This window comes from Babylonia areolata, chromosome 28 (genome assembly GCF_041734735.1).
Source record: "Babylonia areolata isolate BAREFJ2019XMU chromosome 28, ASM4173473v1, whole genome shotgun sequence".
NCBI lineage: Eukaryota > Metazoa > Mollusca > Gastropoda > Neogastropoda > Buccinidae > Babylonia > Babylonia areolata.
The window spans coordinates 12,876,851-12,894,350 of NC_134903.1; the positions used below are offsets into that span (position 1 = coordinate 12,876,851).

A 17,500-nucleotide genomic window follows, 5' to 3' on the forward strand; every position below is an offset into this window, starting at 1 on the left:
CATACGTATTCTGTCTCCCACTTTCACTCAGTAATGATGTCTGTGGTGTGTATGATCAGACAGGACTTCGCAGGAGATTTCGAGACTGGAGTTGAGTTCCACAGACTGTTAATGAGTCATTATAACGACAACCCCCCCCCCCCCCCGCCCCCCCCCCCCACCCCCGCCCTCCTCGCCCCCTCACACACACACACTCCACCCACTACCCCTCCTGTCCACTCCCCCTTCCCCCTCCCTCTCCGCCAACCCTTGCTGTCGGCTGAGGTACAGACGTCATGATTTCATTTCATTTCATTTGGTCGGACGCTAATGACGTCTCTCTTTGTCTGTCGGTCTGTATAATCCTTGAATAGTCGCGCTCTGATATCACAGACTGACAGACAGATACACGCAAACACACACACACACACACACACAAAGCGCGTACACAAACACACACACACACAAAGCGCGTGCACAAACACACACACACACACAAAGCGCGTACACAAACACACACACACACACACACACACAGACACACACACACACACACACACACAAAGCGCGTGCACAAACACACACACACACACACACACACACACACACACACACGCAAAGCGCGTGCACAAACACACACACACACACACACACACACAAAACGCGTGCACAAACACACACACACATACAAACACACACACAGACACACACACACACGCGCGCTCGCGCATACACACACAAACACACACACACACACACACACACACACACACACACACATTTATTCTCGAAAGTGTTTGCAGATTGATATCTGATTTTAAACATCGTCTTTCTCAGACACGTGAAGAAGAAAGAGACAGACAGACAGACACAGAGAGAGAGAGGGACAGACAGACAGACAGACAGACAGAGAGACAGAGACACACACAGAGACAGAGAGAGAGGGGGGAGCGTGTTTCAGACTGACAGTCATGTCACATTCATTACCAAGTATAATTTTTTTTTTAATTAAAAAAAAAGATAATGCAGAAGACCAAAATGATAACAACAGCTTTGTGGGCTGATGATGAACTTTGTTTTTTGGTTGTTGTTGTTTTTTTTTATTTGTTTTTTTTTCGTTGTTGTTGTTGTTGTTTTTTTGCTTTTTGCTGTTGTTGTTGTCCCCTTTTTTTAATTTCTTTTTTGCTTCCCTTTAAGTCAGAAATAAACCTGGTATTATATATACTACATGTGATTATTTTGTATGGCTGTATATTTATACACAGCTGAAGCTGTATTGCTCTGTCACTGTCAGTTGGTGGTTTTGCTCTGTGTCAGTTGGTGGTATTGCTCTGTGTCAGTGTCAGTTGGTGGTATTGCTCTGTGTCAGTTGGTGGTATTGCTCTGTGTCAGTGTCAGTTGGTGGTATTGCTCTGTGTCAGTTGGTGGTATTGCTCTGTGTCAGTTGGTGGTATTGCTCTGTCAGTGGTATTGCTCTGTGTCAGTGTCAGTTGGTGGTTTTGCTCTGTGTCAGTTGGTGGTATTGCTCTGTGTCAGTTGGTGGTATTGCTCTGTGTCAGTGGTATTGCTCTGTGTCAGTGTCAGTTGGTGGTATTGCTCTGTGTCAGTGTCAGTTGGTGGTTTTGCTCTGTGTCAGTGTCAGTTGGTGGTATTGCTCTGTGTCAGTGTCAGTTGGTGGTATTGCTCTGTGTCAGTTGGTGGTATTGCTCTGTGTCAGTTGGTGGTATTGCTCTGTGTCAGTGGTATTGCTCTGTGTCAGTGTCAGTTGGTGGTATTGCTCTGTGTCAGTGTCAGTTGGTGGTATTGCTCTGTGTCAGTTGGTGGTATTGCTCTGTGTCAGTTGGTGGTTTTGCTCTGTGTCAGTGTCAGTTGGTGGTTTTGCTCTGTGTCAGTTGGTGGTATTGCTCTGTGTCAGTTGGTGGTATTGCTCTGTGTCAGTTGGTGGTTTTGCTCTGTGTCAGTTGGTGGTATTGCTCTGTGTCAGTTGGTGGTATTGCTCTGTGTCAGTGTCAGTTGGTGGTATTGCTCTGTGTCAGTTGGTGGTATTGCTCTGTGTCAGTGTCAGTTGGTGGTATTGCTCTGTGTCAGTGTCAGTTGGTGGTATTGCTCTGTGTCAGTTGGTGGTATTGCTCTGTGTCAGTTGGTGGTATTGCTCTGTGTCAGTTGGTGGTTTTGCTCTGTGTCAGTTGGTGGTATTGCTCTGTGTCAGTGTCAGTTGGTGGTATTGCTCTGTGTCAGTTGGTGGTATTGCTCTGTGTCAGTGGTATTGCTCTGTGTCAGTGGTATTGCTCTGTGTCAGTGGTATTGCTCTGTGTCAGTTGGTGGTATTGCTCTGTGTCAGTGGTATTGCTCTGTGTCAGTGTCAGTTGGTGGTATTGCTCTGTGTCAGTTGGTGGTATTGCTCTGTGTCAGTTGGTGGTATTGCTCTGTGTCAGTGGTATTGCTCTGTGTCAGTGTCAGTTGGTGGTATTGCTCTGTGTCAGTTGGTGGTATTGCTCTGTGTCAGTTGGTGGTATTGCTCTGTGTCAGTTGGTGGTATTGCTCTGTGTCAGTTGGTGGTATTGTGAAATGTGCAGGTTGAAACGACAGGGAACCTTGGGTGCAAAGGTCAAGTTGCAACAAACAACAGAAACATCAACAATAATAATGATGATGATGATTAATATGATGATGGTGGTAGTAGTAGTAGTAGTAGTAGTAATTAATAATAAGTAATAATAAGTAGTAGAAGTAATGGTAATAATAATAATAATAATAATAATAATAATAATAATGATTATTATTATCCATATTATCATTAGTAGTAGTAGTAGTAGTAGTACGGTATCATAGTTATAAGGCGCAAAATCTTGATGAAATCACCTCTGAGCGCAGCAACTCTAACAACAACATAATGATGATGATGATGAGATCATCATCATCATCATCATCATCATCATCATCACCACCACCACCACCACCGCCGCCGCCGCCGCCATCATCATCATCATTATCATTATCATAATCATAATGAATATCATCATCATCATCACCACCACCGCCACCACTATCATCATCATAATCATAATCATAATCATAATAACTATCATCATCATTATCACCAAATCATAATCCTGACAAGACCAAAAGATGATTCATGCCTTAAACCAGGACGCAACCTCAGCATCTAGAAATACAGAAGAAGAAGAAGAAGAAGAAATAAAAAATAAAATAAGATGGAAATAGAAAGAAATTCACATGACAGCGTGTACCTTTCGTCTGCGGGTTGGATGGAGTCTAATGATCTTAATTCGTGCTGTGAACACGTAAGTTCTAGACTTCAAGGGTTTTTGTTTAATTAATTAATTTGTTTATTAGTTATCTTTCTATCTATCTATCTGTCTATCTATCTATCGGTCTTTTAATACATTTGTTCATTTATTTGTTCATAATCTAGTTATTTATTGGATCATTCATCCATTCATTTGTATTTGATTTTTTTAAAGCATTTATATATATATATATATATATTTATCTATTCAAACATTTATTCATTTATTTATTCATTTATTTGTTTATTTGATTACATATTTATCTTATATTATTTATTTGTACACACACACACACACACACACACACACACACACACACACACTCATGTATATGTGTGTGTGTGTGTACAAATAAATACATATATATGTATAGATTTATTTACCCCCCCCCCCCACCCCCACCCCCCCAATCGCCTTATCCCCCAGTCCTGACTAAGTGCGTTGTGTTACGCTGCAGGTCAGGTATCTGTTTAGCAGGTGCGGTGTAGCGTATATGTATCAGTTCGAACGCAGTGCAGTGACGCCTTCTTGTGAAAATTGAACTGAACTGAGCTGGCGATTGGTGCGAGTGGTTGGCTGGTACTTCTGTTGGTTCTTCAGTGTCAGTTTTCAATTTTGATGAGACATCAAAGCGAGGTGACTGGACCTTATGCGCTGCTCCACATCTGCTTTTTAACTCACTCAGTACGGCCAGCCCTCTCTTCTCCACTACACAGACCCCTCGGATGTCCAGTGGGTGTCTGAATGACCCAACCTTTAGCTTCCGTCGTCAGAATTGTGGTATTTTTTGTCAACATTCACCTCTTCAGTATAAGAGCCTTCCACTTGCAATATTTTGATGATGGTAACTGTGGTGAAACGCTGTTAACGTCGTCTCTTTCGCGCGCAGAGTCGAGAGCAAAAGCAGTCCGTTGGAGTTACACTTGCCAGTGCCGTGCTGTCCTAGGACTTTTGGCTACGAGGTGAAGTCCACGCCGACGCGGGCATTGAAATCCCCAAGGATGATCAGCCTGTCCTTTCTGTCTACTGCTGAAATGGTGCGGCTGGGCTCCTCGTAGACTCCAAAGAAGCTTTCTGCGAGGAGCTCAGCCGCACCATTTCAGTGGTAGACAGAAAGGACAGGCTGTAACTAATACAAACGTATATATATATATATATATATAGAGAGAGAGAGAGAGAGAGAGAGAGATAACACATTAATTTTGGGTTACTGCCCAAATACTTCGTAATGGCAACAACTGTTTGGTTGAGACAAAAACAAAAACAAAACAAAAATCACATGAATAATACGACGAACAGAATGTGTGTGTGTGTGTGTGTGTGTGTGTGTGTGTGTGTGTTTGCTTTTGTGTGTATGTATGAGTCTGTGTGTGTGTGTGTGTGTGTCTGTCCGTCTGTCTGTCTGTCTCTCTCCCTCTTTCTCTGCATGTGTGTGTGTTAGTGTGTGTGTGTGTGTGTTTTTTTGTTTGTTTGTTTTTGTGCGTTATGTCTTTGTGCACATGTCTGTATTTCTTTTTTTTTCTTTTTTTTTAAACAGTTACTCATACGAACAAAACTGTCACCATGTTTAGTCATGTTTTTGAGAGAGGGAGAGACAGACAGACAGACAGACAGAGATAGAGAGACAGAGAACCTGTATTATTTAAAGCACGGGTTTAGGGATGCTTGGTTGGCAGGGTGGGGTAGGGGGTGGGGGAAGGTGTTGGTGAAGGGATGTTAGTCAAATGTGCAATTACTGTCTGGTCTCCGTCCGGTTTTTCCTGTGTTTAGTCTACTGTCTTTTTATACTATTCCTGCTATTAGACGAAAAACACCAAGTTATATGACTCTCTCTCTCTCTCTCTCTCTCTCTCTCTCTCTCTCTCTCTCTCTCTCTCTCTCTCTGTGTGTGTGTGTGTGTGTGTGTGTGTGTGTGTGGTTCCAGGTTAAACATCATCTATTCCGAGATGGCAACACAACAAAGAAAACAAACCAGACCCACATCCTCCAGACGTACAATCCCACGATGAAGAAGATAAAAAATTAAAAAACGAAGAGAGAGAGAGATAGAGAGAGATTTTGTGTGTATCTGTGTGAGAGAGAGAGAGTGTGTGTGTGTGTGTGAGGGAGAGAAAGAGAGTGTGTGTGTGAGAGGGAGAGAGTGTGTGTGTGTGCGAGAGAGAGAGAGAGAGAGAGTGTGGGGGCGGGGGGAGAGAGTGTGTGTGTGAGAGAGAGAGTGTGTGTGTGTGTGAGGGAGAGAGAGAGTGTGTGTGTGTGTGAGAGGGGGGGTGTCTGTATGTGTGTCTGTGTCAGTGTGGTGTGAGAGAGAGAGAGAGTGTGTGTGTGTGTATGTTTGAGAGAAAGAGAGAGAGACAGTGTGTGTGTGTGTGTGTTTGAGAGAAAGAGAGAGTGTGTGAGAGAGAGTGAGAAAGAGAGAACGAGTGACAGAGAGTGTGTGTGTGTGTGTGTTTGACACAGAGAGTGAGAGAGAGTGTGTTTGTATGTGAGAGAGAGAGAGTGTGTGTGTGTGTGTGTGTTAGAGGGAGAGAAAGTGTGTGTGTGTGTTTGACACAGAGAGAACGAAAGAACGAACGAACTGTTTTATTCAAAGAGGGTGGGGGGGGGAGAGTGGGGGGGGGGAGAGAGAGAGTGTGTGTGTGAGAGAGAGAGAGGGAGAAAGAGAAAGAGTGTGTGTGTGTGACATGGAGAGTGTGTGTGTGTGATTGTGTGTGAGAGAGAGAGTGAGAGAGAGTGTGTGTGTGAGGGGGGGGGGGGGGTTGTCTGTATGTCTGTCTTTGTGTCTGTGTCAGTGTGGCGTGTGAGAGAGAGAGCTAGAGAGAGTGTTTGTGTGAGAGAGAGAGAGAGAGAGCGGGAGAGAGTGTGTGTGAGAGAGTGTGTGTGTGTATGACAGAGAGAGAGAGAGAGTGAGTGAGAGAGAGAGAGTGTGTGTGTGTGTGTATGCGCGTGCGTGTTTGCATGAGCCGTGCGAAACACTATCCGTTCACTCCTGCCGTAGGCGATTTTCCCCCACGTCCGCACCCCTCCCTCATTTTTATTTTTTTATTTTTTTTTTTATATTCTTCCCATTGATACATCACGTAACCTGCCATTCCCTAACATTGCCCTCTCTCGGGCCCAGTTGACATAAAACATATGAAGCGAATGGTGGAAGAACAATGACTCCATCCATCCAAGACTAAGAATAAACTTTTTTCTTTTTTTTTTTTTTAATAATCTTTTTTTTTTTTAAAGACAGCTGCCGACACATGGCACGCACGCATGTCTCGCAAGTTCGCACGCACGCAGGCGCGGTTTTATTTTATTTTATTTTATTTTATTTTTTTTTTTTTAAGAAATAAAGAGAACGAAAGAAAATGTTGGGTGCTGTGCTGTAGGGCGTAACAAAAAGGTGTGGTTGGACGAAGGGGGTGGGGAGGGGGGAGGTTAGGAGGGAGGCGCGGGAGGGTGCCGTGGTGGGAGGGTCGGGGGGGGGCAGGGGGGGTGGAGCGAGTGAGGCAGAGGACTGAGCATTGGTTGGTGTTGACAGTAACTCGAGGGAGTTGCTGTCCATATGTGTGTGTGTGTGTGTGTGTGTGGGTCCGCGCAGTCCAGTCGATGGTCAGTCATCTGGTTTGGTCGGCTGGTCAGCTGGGTGTGGGGGACTGTCTGTCTGTCTTGGTTGCCTCACCTGTGTCAGTGCCGGCAGCAGGTCTTTTGAAGGCTTTGTGCTTGTGGAGACGGGGTGTTGGTGCCAGAGCTGGGCGGTTCCGCTGGTGAGATTTTTTTTTTTTTTTTAAGTGAGGGGTACTGTACTGTATTGTATTGTACTGTATTGTATTGTACTGTACTGTATTGTATTGTATTGTATTTCTCTTTTTGTCACAACAGATTTCTTCTGTGTGAAATTGGTTTGTTTTGGGTTTTTTCCGATTTACACAGCAAAACATTACGCAGGTATGAATTCATTCACGTATTCACGACGCCTCCTTGAGCTACTGAAACTGAAACTCACGTATCTTCCCATCCTTGAATGAATACATGCGTATCAGCACACACACACACACACACACACACACACACACACACACACACACACACACACACACGCACGCACACACACACGCACACACACACACACACACACACGCACGCACACACACATGGATGCGGTGTGACGTACAGAGATCAATAAAGCACACTTTGACACCTTCTCGAAGCAGTCACTGAAAGTGTCGTTGTCATTGTAGTTGTCACAGGGGCAGGTCGGGACACAGGCAATGTCTAAAAATAATAGGTCTTTCAGTTTTTTTGAGTGTATAGTCTTTTCTTTTGGCTTTTGTTGCTGTTGTTGTTTGTTTTGTTTTGTTTTTACGCCAGCAGCGTAACCCAACGCGCTTAGCCAGGCATTGAGGAAAAAATAAATAAGTAAATATTTTTAAATAAAATAAATGAAAAAACAAGCAAACAAACAAACACACACAGACACACACACACATACACACACACACACAAACAAACAAAAAAATCTTTCCTCCACTGTCAGCAGATCTTCACGGGGAACAATGTGATGCTTTGATGGTATGACGCGCACTTGTCCATTGGTGTGATACGATGCGTGCGCTAGCCCTATAGAATTCCATTGGTAAAAAGTTTGTTGTTGTTGTTTTCCTCAAGACCTAAGTGCGTTGGGTTACGCTGCTTGTCAGGCATCTGCTTGGCAGATGTGGTGTAGCGTATATGGATTTGTCCGAACGCAGTGACGCCTCCTTGAGCTACTGATACTGATACTGATACTGATTAAGTTGCAAGAGTCACTCGAGAGATCAGTTTAAAAACTATCGATCCTTGTTTAAAACGAAAAAAAAAAAAAAAAAAAAGTTTTGTTGGTTCATGGTTCTGACTGTCCATCCCCCACCCCCCTCCACCACCACCCCTCCCCCGCACTCCTATCCACACTGCAAAGTTTTGTTCGTTCATGTTTCTTCTGTCTGCCCATCTCTCTCTCGATCCCTCGCACTATTTCACAACGATTCCGTTCACCACTCAGACTACAGACACCATTGTTCGGATCACACCATTCAAGATGCACTCCCGTTGTGGACGGTCGCAGAAAAAACGTCGTCTGACCGTGCACTTCAACCGGTGTTGAAACTTCGCCGTCAAAACCACTTTGACGTCACTTAAAGTTTGATGTCACTTAAACTTTTTTTTTTTACAGCTACTTTCAGTGTCATTATGTCATCTTTTGAGTCATCTAACTTTGTCAGACGAGGCGCTGAATTCGTCTGTGCGCCAATGAGGCATGTGTGGATCGGTTCAAACTTTTAAAGTGCTGTGATGTTACGCATGCCCACTTGTTTTTTGTGCGGTGTGAATTGCTTGTATCGTATCGTATTGTATCGTATCGTATCGTATCGTGTCGTAACTTTATTATTTTATATCGTATCGCATAGCATCGCACCATATCGTATCGTACCGTATCGTATCGTGTTGTGTTGTATTGCATTTCATTGCATGGCACTGTATTGCATTGTATACCTCTTTCAATCTTTATTTTGCCGCAAAATGCCTGTTTTTGTTTCTTTGTGTGTTTGTGTTCATGTTATGTATGTGTGCGTGTGTGTGTGTGTGATTTTTTTTTCAGGTTGCGTGTGTCGAAAGCGGTACGTCAGTGTACGTGCACGATATAGATTTTTCTTCAGAACACCGTGTGACTGTACCTTAATCACATCACACAGTCCAGGAACCTTAACACAGGTCGATATGTCCTTCAGAAGGTGTCGTCTCAGTAGTGTCCCCTTTTCACACAATTGACTTTGATTTTCGCAAAAGATGGTTTGAAAAAAAAAAAACAAAAAAACAACAAACAAACAAAAACAACAACAAAAACCCAATAACAATAATGATAATAACAATCTTGGAGTATTATGGAAAGTTTCTTATACATTTTTTTTTTCTTCCTCCTCCAACCTCAGGTTCAGAAATCCCCCCCCCCCCAACCCCCACCCCCTACCCCCTGCCTCTCCCCTGAGAGAAAAGTAGCACAAAGAAAGATGAACAGCGTGCGACGAATTACAATGCATGGAGTACACAGCTGTAGGACAATTGTAGGTTACGTCCATAGTAGCGCTTTCTGTTCTCTTATACAACAGCTGTATGATCAATGGTTTCTCCATTGCAATGGGAAGTCATTTACAGTTTACCACTACTACTACTACTGCTACTACTACTACTACGACTGCTGATAATGATAATACTGATGATGCTGATAATAATGATGCTGATAATAATAAGGATGATAATAATAATAATGATGATGATAATAATGATGATAATAATGATGATGATAATAATAATAATAATGATGATGATGATAATAATAATGATGATAATAATAATGATGATGATGATAATAATGATGATGATGATGATAATAATAATAATGATGATGATGATGATAATAATGATGATAATAATAATGATGATAATAATAATAATGATGATGATAATAATAATGATGATAATAATAATAATGATAATGATGATGATAATAATAATGATGATGATAATAATAATAATGATGATGCTGATAATGATAATAATAATGATGATGATAATAATAATGATGATGCTGATAATAATAATGATGATGATAATAATGATAATGATGATGCTGATAATAATAATGATGATGATAATAATGATGATGATGATAATAATAATGATGATGATAATAATGATGATGATATTAATGATAATGATGATGATAATAATAATGATGATGATAATAATAATACTAATGATGATAATAATGATGATGATGATAATAATAATAATGATGATAATAATAATGATGATAATAATGATGATAATGATGATAGTAATAATAATGATGATGATGATAATAATGATAATAATAATGATGATGATGATAATAATAATAATAATAATGATGATGATAATAATGATGATGATAATAATAATGATGATAATAATAATAATAATGATGATAATAATAATAATAATGATGATGATAATAATAATGATGATAATAATAATGATAAAGTGAGAGCTGCATGATCAGTGGCTTCTCATTTGAAACAGGAATTCATTTTGAAGGACTATGACTCTCAAACCAGGAGGCAAGATTGCACCGACTCTCAGTACTACAGCCTTGGGGGGGGGGGGGGTGGGGTGTGTGTGTGTGTGTGTGGGGGGGGGGGGGTTAGTTAGCCTTTTGGGGACCATCCCAACGCCGACTGTCCTTGCACCCTCTTGGCCCAGAGAGTTGGGGTGTAACTTGGGCAAGACACGCTCCACTATAATCATATTCTTGCCCAAATAGTCGGGACAGCTGTTACCTCCTCTGCTGTTCTGATGGTCATAGTTTAACACGAATGACTGTCATACCATAGTAACACAGCGCGAATAAACCTTAATAATGGGTGTCTGGAAAGTCGGCCAAAAATAGTGCTATTGACATGTAGTACTCTTGACATGAAGCGGTAATGACGCATAGCAAAAAATAGTGCTATTGACATGTAGTACTCTTGATTTGAAGCGCTAATGACGCATAGCACTACTGAGACGAAAACACTTCAACCGGTAGAACTATCGACACGTAGTGCTACTGGACGTAGTGATGATAACGACACGTAGCGCTATCGACACGTAGCACTATTCGGACGTACCCAGTTTCGTGGCTTCAAAAACATCCCCCGGAAACGGAAATGGGACTCGTACTCCCACGTGGCAGTGGTTCAAAACGGCCATGCACGCAGAAGCCCTTTCGTAGCAGATGTGATGTAGCGTATATGGATTTGTCCGAACGCAGTGACACTTCGTTGAGGAATTGAACTGAACACACATGCAGTTTGTGTGTGTGTGTGTGTGTTTTGTTTGTTTTTTTAAGGAGGGGGCTGTTGTTCGGGGGACCGAGGATTCGTGTGTGTGTGGAGGGGGGTAAAGGGGAGATTGGGGGGGGAGGGGATTGCGACTGAAGTTGAAGTGTGTGTGTGTGTGTGTGTGTGTGTTTAAGGTCGTTTGCTAAAGACAGAACAGACCCACCACAAAGAAACAGACAAAAAAACAACTACAACAACAACAAAATCCTGTCATCACTGTTGTAGCGCGGATATTTCTGTAGCATTCATGTCCCCCACCTCCGCGTCCCCACAGGGATTCTTGAAATTTACATATCTGTCTTGCCTTGTCTTGTCTTGTCTTGTCCTGTCTTCGTCTGTCATGTCGTGTCTTGTCATGTTTTGTTTTGATAAGACACTGGAAGATGGGTCAACACAAACGTAGTCATTTCTTGTAAAACTTTTTTTAGTTGTTGTTTCTGTTGTTGTTGTTGTTGTTGTCTTGTTTTCTATTTCTGCATTCACAGGCTACAACCCCCCAAGTACTACTTGCGTCACCGTTTTTACCGCGCCAGGTAGGCAGCCATACTCCGTTTTCTTGGATGCGTATGCTGGGTTCCCCTTGTTTCCCTAACCCACCGAACGTTGACATGGATTACAGGATCTCTAACGTGCGCATTTGATCTTTTGCTTGCAGTATACACACGAAGGGAGTTCAGGCACAAGCAGGTCTGCACATATATTATGTTGACCTGGGAGATCGGAAAAAAAATCTCCACCCTTTACCCACCAGACGTCGTTACCGAGATTCAAACCCGGGACCCTCAGATTGAAAGTCCAACGCTTGAACCACTCGGCTATTGCGCCCGTCGCATGTGCTTTCAATATTCCAAGTAACTGGAAAAAACAAACAAACAAAAAACAAACAAAAAAACTAATGAAAAAAATGAAAAAATGATTTTTCTTTTCTTCCTGCAGAAGTCCACCAGTGAAGGCAGCCATGGAGATGATTTTTCCGGACGACACTACCACCACCGCCGCCGCTGCTGCTGCTGCTGCTGCATCCGGCATCAGGAACAACTACTACTACAACTACAACAACTACTACAACAACAACATCAACGCCAGCGGCATGGAGAACCTCTCAGACACCGAAGACGCCAGGCGACTCTTGGAGCAGCACCTTCACCACCACAACAACCACAACCACAGCCATGACCACCTCCAGCCACATCTCCTGACCGACGACCCAGCCGGACTGACGGGCAGTCTGATGACTTTCCAGCTGTGGTTCCAGGGTTTCCATGGCTACGCAAGCATCGTGGTCTGCGTGTTCGGGGTGGCGACCAACTTCTTCAACGTCACCATCCTGATGCGGAAAGACATGCGGACCCCTACCAACATCCTCCTCATGTGGCTGGCCGTCTCCGACATCCTGACCATGCTGCCGTACGTTCCCTTCGTGGGCAACTTCTACTGCCCGCCCACCACCCCGTTCTCGCACCCAGAGCGCTTCTCTTACGGGTGGATGGTGTACATGCTGGTGATGATCAACTTCGTGGCCACCACCCACACCATCTCCATCTGGATCGGGGTGTCCCTGGCCGCCGTGCGATTCATCCAGATGAGGTCCACCAGCCGGGGCCACGCTGCCAACGAGAGGAGGATCCGTCAGGCCAAGGTGAGGGGGGCGGCGGTCGGGGGGGTGAGGAGAGAGCGAGGGTGGGTGGGTGGGGGGGAGGCAGGGTAAGGAGAGGGGGGTGGGTGAAGGGGAGAAATAGAGAGGAGGGGGGTCAGGTTGAGGTGAGGGTGGATGGAGGGGAGAGAGGGGAGGCAGGGTGAGGAGAGGGTGTGCGGGAGTGGAGAAAGAGGGGGGTCAGGGTGAGGAGAGGGGGGTGGGTGGAGGGGAGAGAGGGGGGGCAAGGTGAGGAGAGGATGGGGGAGGGGAGAGAGGGAGGGGGAGGGTGAGTGGAGCTGGGGGGAGGAGAGAGAGGGGGGGTCAGGGTGAGGAGAGGGTGGGGGGAGGGGAGAAAGAGGAGGGGGGGGCAGAGTGAGGGGAGCTAGGGTGGAGGGAGGGGAGAGAGGGGGGGCAGGGTGAGGAGAGGGTGGGGGGAGTGGAGAAAGAGGGGGTGGGCAGGGTGAGGAGAGGGGGGTGGGTGGAGGGGAGAGATAGACAGGAGGGGGGGCAGGGTGAGGGGAGCTGGGGGGGGGTGACGTTTCTGGTGTACATACAGGTTGAATGGGTTCAAATAAGTTATCTCCCATGTGCAGATTGTGACGTTTCTGGTGTACATACAGGTTGAATGGGTTCAAATAAGTTATCTCCCATGTGCAGATTGTGACGTTGCTGGTGTACATACAGGTTGAATGGGTTCAAATAAGTTATCTCCCATGTGCATATTGTGACGTTGCTTGGTGTGCATACAGGTTGAATGGGTTCAAATAAGTTATCGCCCATATGCATATTGTGACGTTGCTTGGTGTACATACAGGTTGAATGGGTTCAAATAAGTTATCTCCCATGTGCATATTGTGACGTTGCTTGGTGTACATACAGGTTGAATGGGTTCAAATAAGTTATCTCCCATGTGCAGATTGTGACGTTGCTGGTGTACATACAGGTTGAATGGGTTCAAATAAGTTATCTCCCATGTGCATATTGTGACGTTGCTTGGTGTGCATACAGGTTGAATGGGTTCAAATAAGTTATCTCCCATGTGCAGATTGTGACGTTGCTGGTGTACATACAGGTTGAATGGGTTCAAATAAGTTATCTCCCATATGCATATTGTGACGTTGCTGGTGTACATACAGGTTGAATGGGTTAAAATAAGTTATCTCCCATGTGCATATTGTGACGTTTTTGGTGTACATACAGGTTGAATGGGTTCAAATAAGTTATCTCCCATGTGCAGATTGTGACGTTGCTTGGTGTACATACAGGTTGATTGGGGTCGAATAAGTTATCTCCCATGTGCAGATTGTGACGTTGCTGGTGTACATACAGGTTGAATGGGTTAAAATAAAGTCTCTCCCATTTGCAGATTGTGACGTTGCTGGTGTACATACTGTCATGTGTGGTCCTGGTACCCAACTACCTGACCAACAAACTGGAGCTGGTGGAGGTCAGTATGCACATCCCCGAAAACGGGAGTATGGCTGCCTACATGTGTGTGTGTGTGTTCTTTTTTTTTTTTTTTTTTTCTTTACACAAGGTGATTTAAACACCCAGTGTGTGTGTGTGTGTGTGTGTGTGTTCGCGCTGAATGATGTAAAAAAAACGAATGATGAGCACCCAAAGGCAGCTCTACCGAGTTAGGCAGACTCTCTTTAAAGCGCTTAGAAGTTGGGTCTCTGACCGAGAATAGGCGCTATATAAGTATCACATATACCGTTTATATCATATTTTACCTATTGTGGTATCGTTTCCCGTCTCTGAAACGCAGAGCCACTGAGTGTTTGATCGACCAATAATGGAAAAAACACAACAACAAGAAGTACACAACTATGATTATGAGGTTTATGAAGTGAAAGGTTGAACCTTTTCTTTTCTTCTTCTTCTTCTTCTCCGCAAACTCTGAGGAATTGGAAAAGGATCGCCCATTGCCATGTGTGTCGGGAAAGCATGGCGAGCCGTACAAAGCGATCAAGCGAAAGATTTCTGAAATTGCTTGCGCTGTCTTCTGTGAAATTGACATCCAGTCGCTCAAAGCGGGGATGACTTGGAACGCATAGCTTTGTTAAAAAAAATCGACAGGGAGAGAGAGAGAGAGGGAGAGAAGAAAACGAAGAGCAGTACGTTAGATTTTGTTTGTCACTGTAGTCCATTTAGGATGTTCAACTTGTCGAAGGTTTTCATTTTGTTTTGTTCATAAATGCTTCGGTTGAATTATATTGAAAGTGTCTCCCACTCATCTCTCTCTCTCTCTCTCTCTCTCTCTCTCTCTCTCTCTCTCTCTCTCTCTCTGTGTGTGTGTGCCATTCTCTCACTCCCACCCCACCCCCCCTCTCTCTCTTCCCTCCTTTCTCACCTCCTCCTCTCTTTTTCTCTCCACCTTTCCCCCACACATTCTCCCCCCCCCCTCTCCAATATCGACAACATCTCAAATCAAATTAAACCATGTTTCTTATGGCCCAGCCGACCCCAAAAGAGCCATTTCAGGGATGATCACCCGTCAGGTGTTGGTTTGTTGTTTTTTTTGGTTTTTTTTTACCACACACAATAATGTTGAAATGTATGTGTTCCAAAATTCAAAACAAACAGAACCAAATGCAGCTTTATTCCATTGTCAGTAACGGTAAATAACGGTTGTATGATTGTAAATGAATGCCAGAGTGTATATGCGTGGACTATGACGTCCCAACTCAAAATACCATAAATTGCACACTGCTATTATATGTCCATGTCTATTTTTAGTATACTGTAATGTCTATCCTTTAGCTGTGATTATGACTGCATGTGTGTATGACCTTTATAGTGTGTATAATTTACTCTAAATTACTTTTTAAGGGTTTCTCTTATTGTTGTCCACTGTGATTATTGATTGTAATGATGGTTTGCCCTAGGTTTACATCTTAATATTACGGTTTATCTGTATACATGCTGAATGACTGATTTTCTTGTGGTTTTTTTTTCTGTTTTACACCACATATGAATTTCTCCTGTTGAGATCATAAAGTATTCTGTATTCTGTGTGTAGGTTAAAACGTTGCAAGAACCAGTTCACTCATTTCGCATTCGTACGACGTAAAAATGAAACCATCTGACACCTATCCCCACCTGTCCACCTGTACCCCTTCTCCGCAACATCACCCCCAAACCTACACAGTACCACACCTCACTCGAACCGCTTCACTGCGAACAACATTCGGAGAAAAACAAACTGGCCCTGGAGCCAGTTGCATTGCTCGGACGGAAGAGCCTAGTATGGTCGTAACCCGCTACTAACTGTGTGTAGTATGGAACTGACCAATGGCGTAGTTCGGTCAACGCAGGCATTTAGTCACGTGTAACTGTCAAAAAGTTAGAACCAAGCAATGCAGCTGGCACCTGAAGAACAGAAGCTAATATACATTATATACATATAAGGTTCCTTTCTTTCTTTCTTTGGCGTTCGACAGCTACTCAGTCAGGGTCGAAGTCCGAGGGATGCCACAAACTCGGACGTCCGGCGAAGATCGGGTACGGTCCCCCAGAGCTTGGTGCTGAGGTCCATCCAGCACCCCCACGCCAGGACTGCTGCCGCATCTTCTCATACAGGGGGCAGTCTTGGAGAATATGGGATGGGGTCTGGCCAGCCTGGCCGCAATCACATAGGGATGTGGCTGCCACTCCAATCCTCTTCAGGTGTGCTCGGAGGCCGCAGTGTCCTGTGCGAAGGCGGTAGATGGTAGTCTGGTGTCTCCTCTCCAGTGTCCTGATAGGATCCTGGTGCACCTGGTAGCCTCCGTCCAGGGTGACCCAGCCTCTTAGGAATCTGCTGCAGAGGAGAGTTTTAGCTTCGATTAAAGGTCCAAGTTCCCATCGCCTGTCATGTCCAAGGGGGGGGGGGACCGGGGGGGGGGTGAATTCAGTGCATATCCGCTGTGTTTAGGGCTCGGCATAGGAAGGCGGGGCCCAGTCCTCTCCTTCCGTCGTCTGAACCTTCCCCCAGTCGGTGCTGTGACACAAGCGGTCAGGCGTCGGACCAGTGTTCACCAGTGATCAGGGTTCGAGGCCCCGAACACTACAACACCATGCAATGCATTACAGTTCCGTTCCGTTCAGTTCAGTTTCTGAAGGAGGCGTCAATGCGTTCGGACAAATCCATAAACGCTGCACCACATTTGCTAAGCAGATGCCTGACCAACAGTACAATATAATACAATGGTGCCTTTGCTTTTCACAGGCAGGTACTAGTTGTCTAAAAAATCTGACGTTTTGCATGATGGAGGAGAACAGGAAAAGTCTTACACCGACTTCACCTTATACAGATATTAAGCCTGCAGTTCCAGTTTAATATGTCGGTCGTGATGTCTTTGCTGTCTTCCCTTAACGGGTATCGGAGAACCCGGCGTTCCATCCATTTTGAGTCGGTCCTATACAGATATTAAGCTGCTGTTTCAGGTTGATGACTCAGTTACAACGGCGTTTCCCTGGGCTGTTGCCTGACAACCTGAAGTTCTATATGATCCAATTGAAGTCGGCCCTATACAGATATCATGCCTGTAGTTTTAGGTTGATAATTCAGTTACAACGTCTTTTCCCTGCAGATGTCGGGATAATTCAGTTACAATAGCTTTCCTCTGGGCAGCTGTCTCATAACCTGATGTACCATATGAACCATTTTAAGTCATCCCTTTACAGATGTTAAGCCTACAGTTTCAGGT

General features: G+C 44.3%; 1 protein-coding gene across 1 annotated transcript in view; it reads left to right on the forward strand.

Annotated features, from left to right (window-relative positions):
• Positions 1–17,500, forward strand: part of LOC143302105 (G-protein coupled receptor dmsr-1-like) — a 93,686-nt gene that overhangs the window by 75,465 nt on the left and 721 nt on the right. The window contains exons 2-3 of the mRNA XM_076616636.1: positions 12,110–12,812; positions 14,176–14,256. Coding sequence (XP_076472751.1) covers positions 12,132–12,812; positions 14,176–14,256 — 762 coding nt within the window. The 5' untranslated portion in view covers positions 12,110–12,131. The remainder of the gene's footprint in view (positions 1–12,109; positions 12,813–14,175; positions 14,257–17,500) is intronic.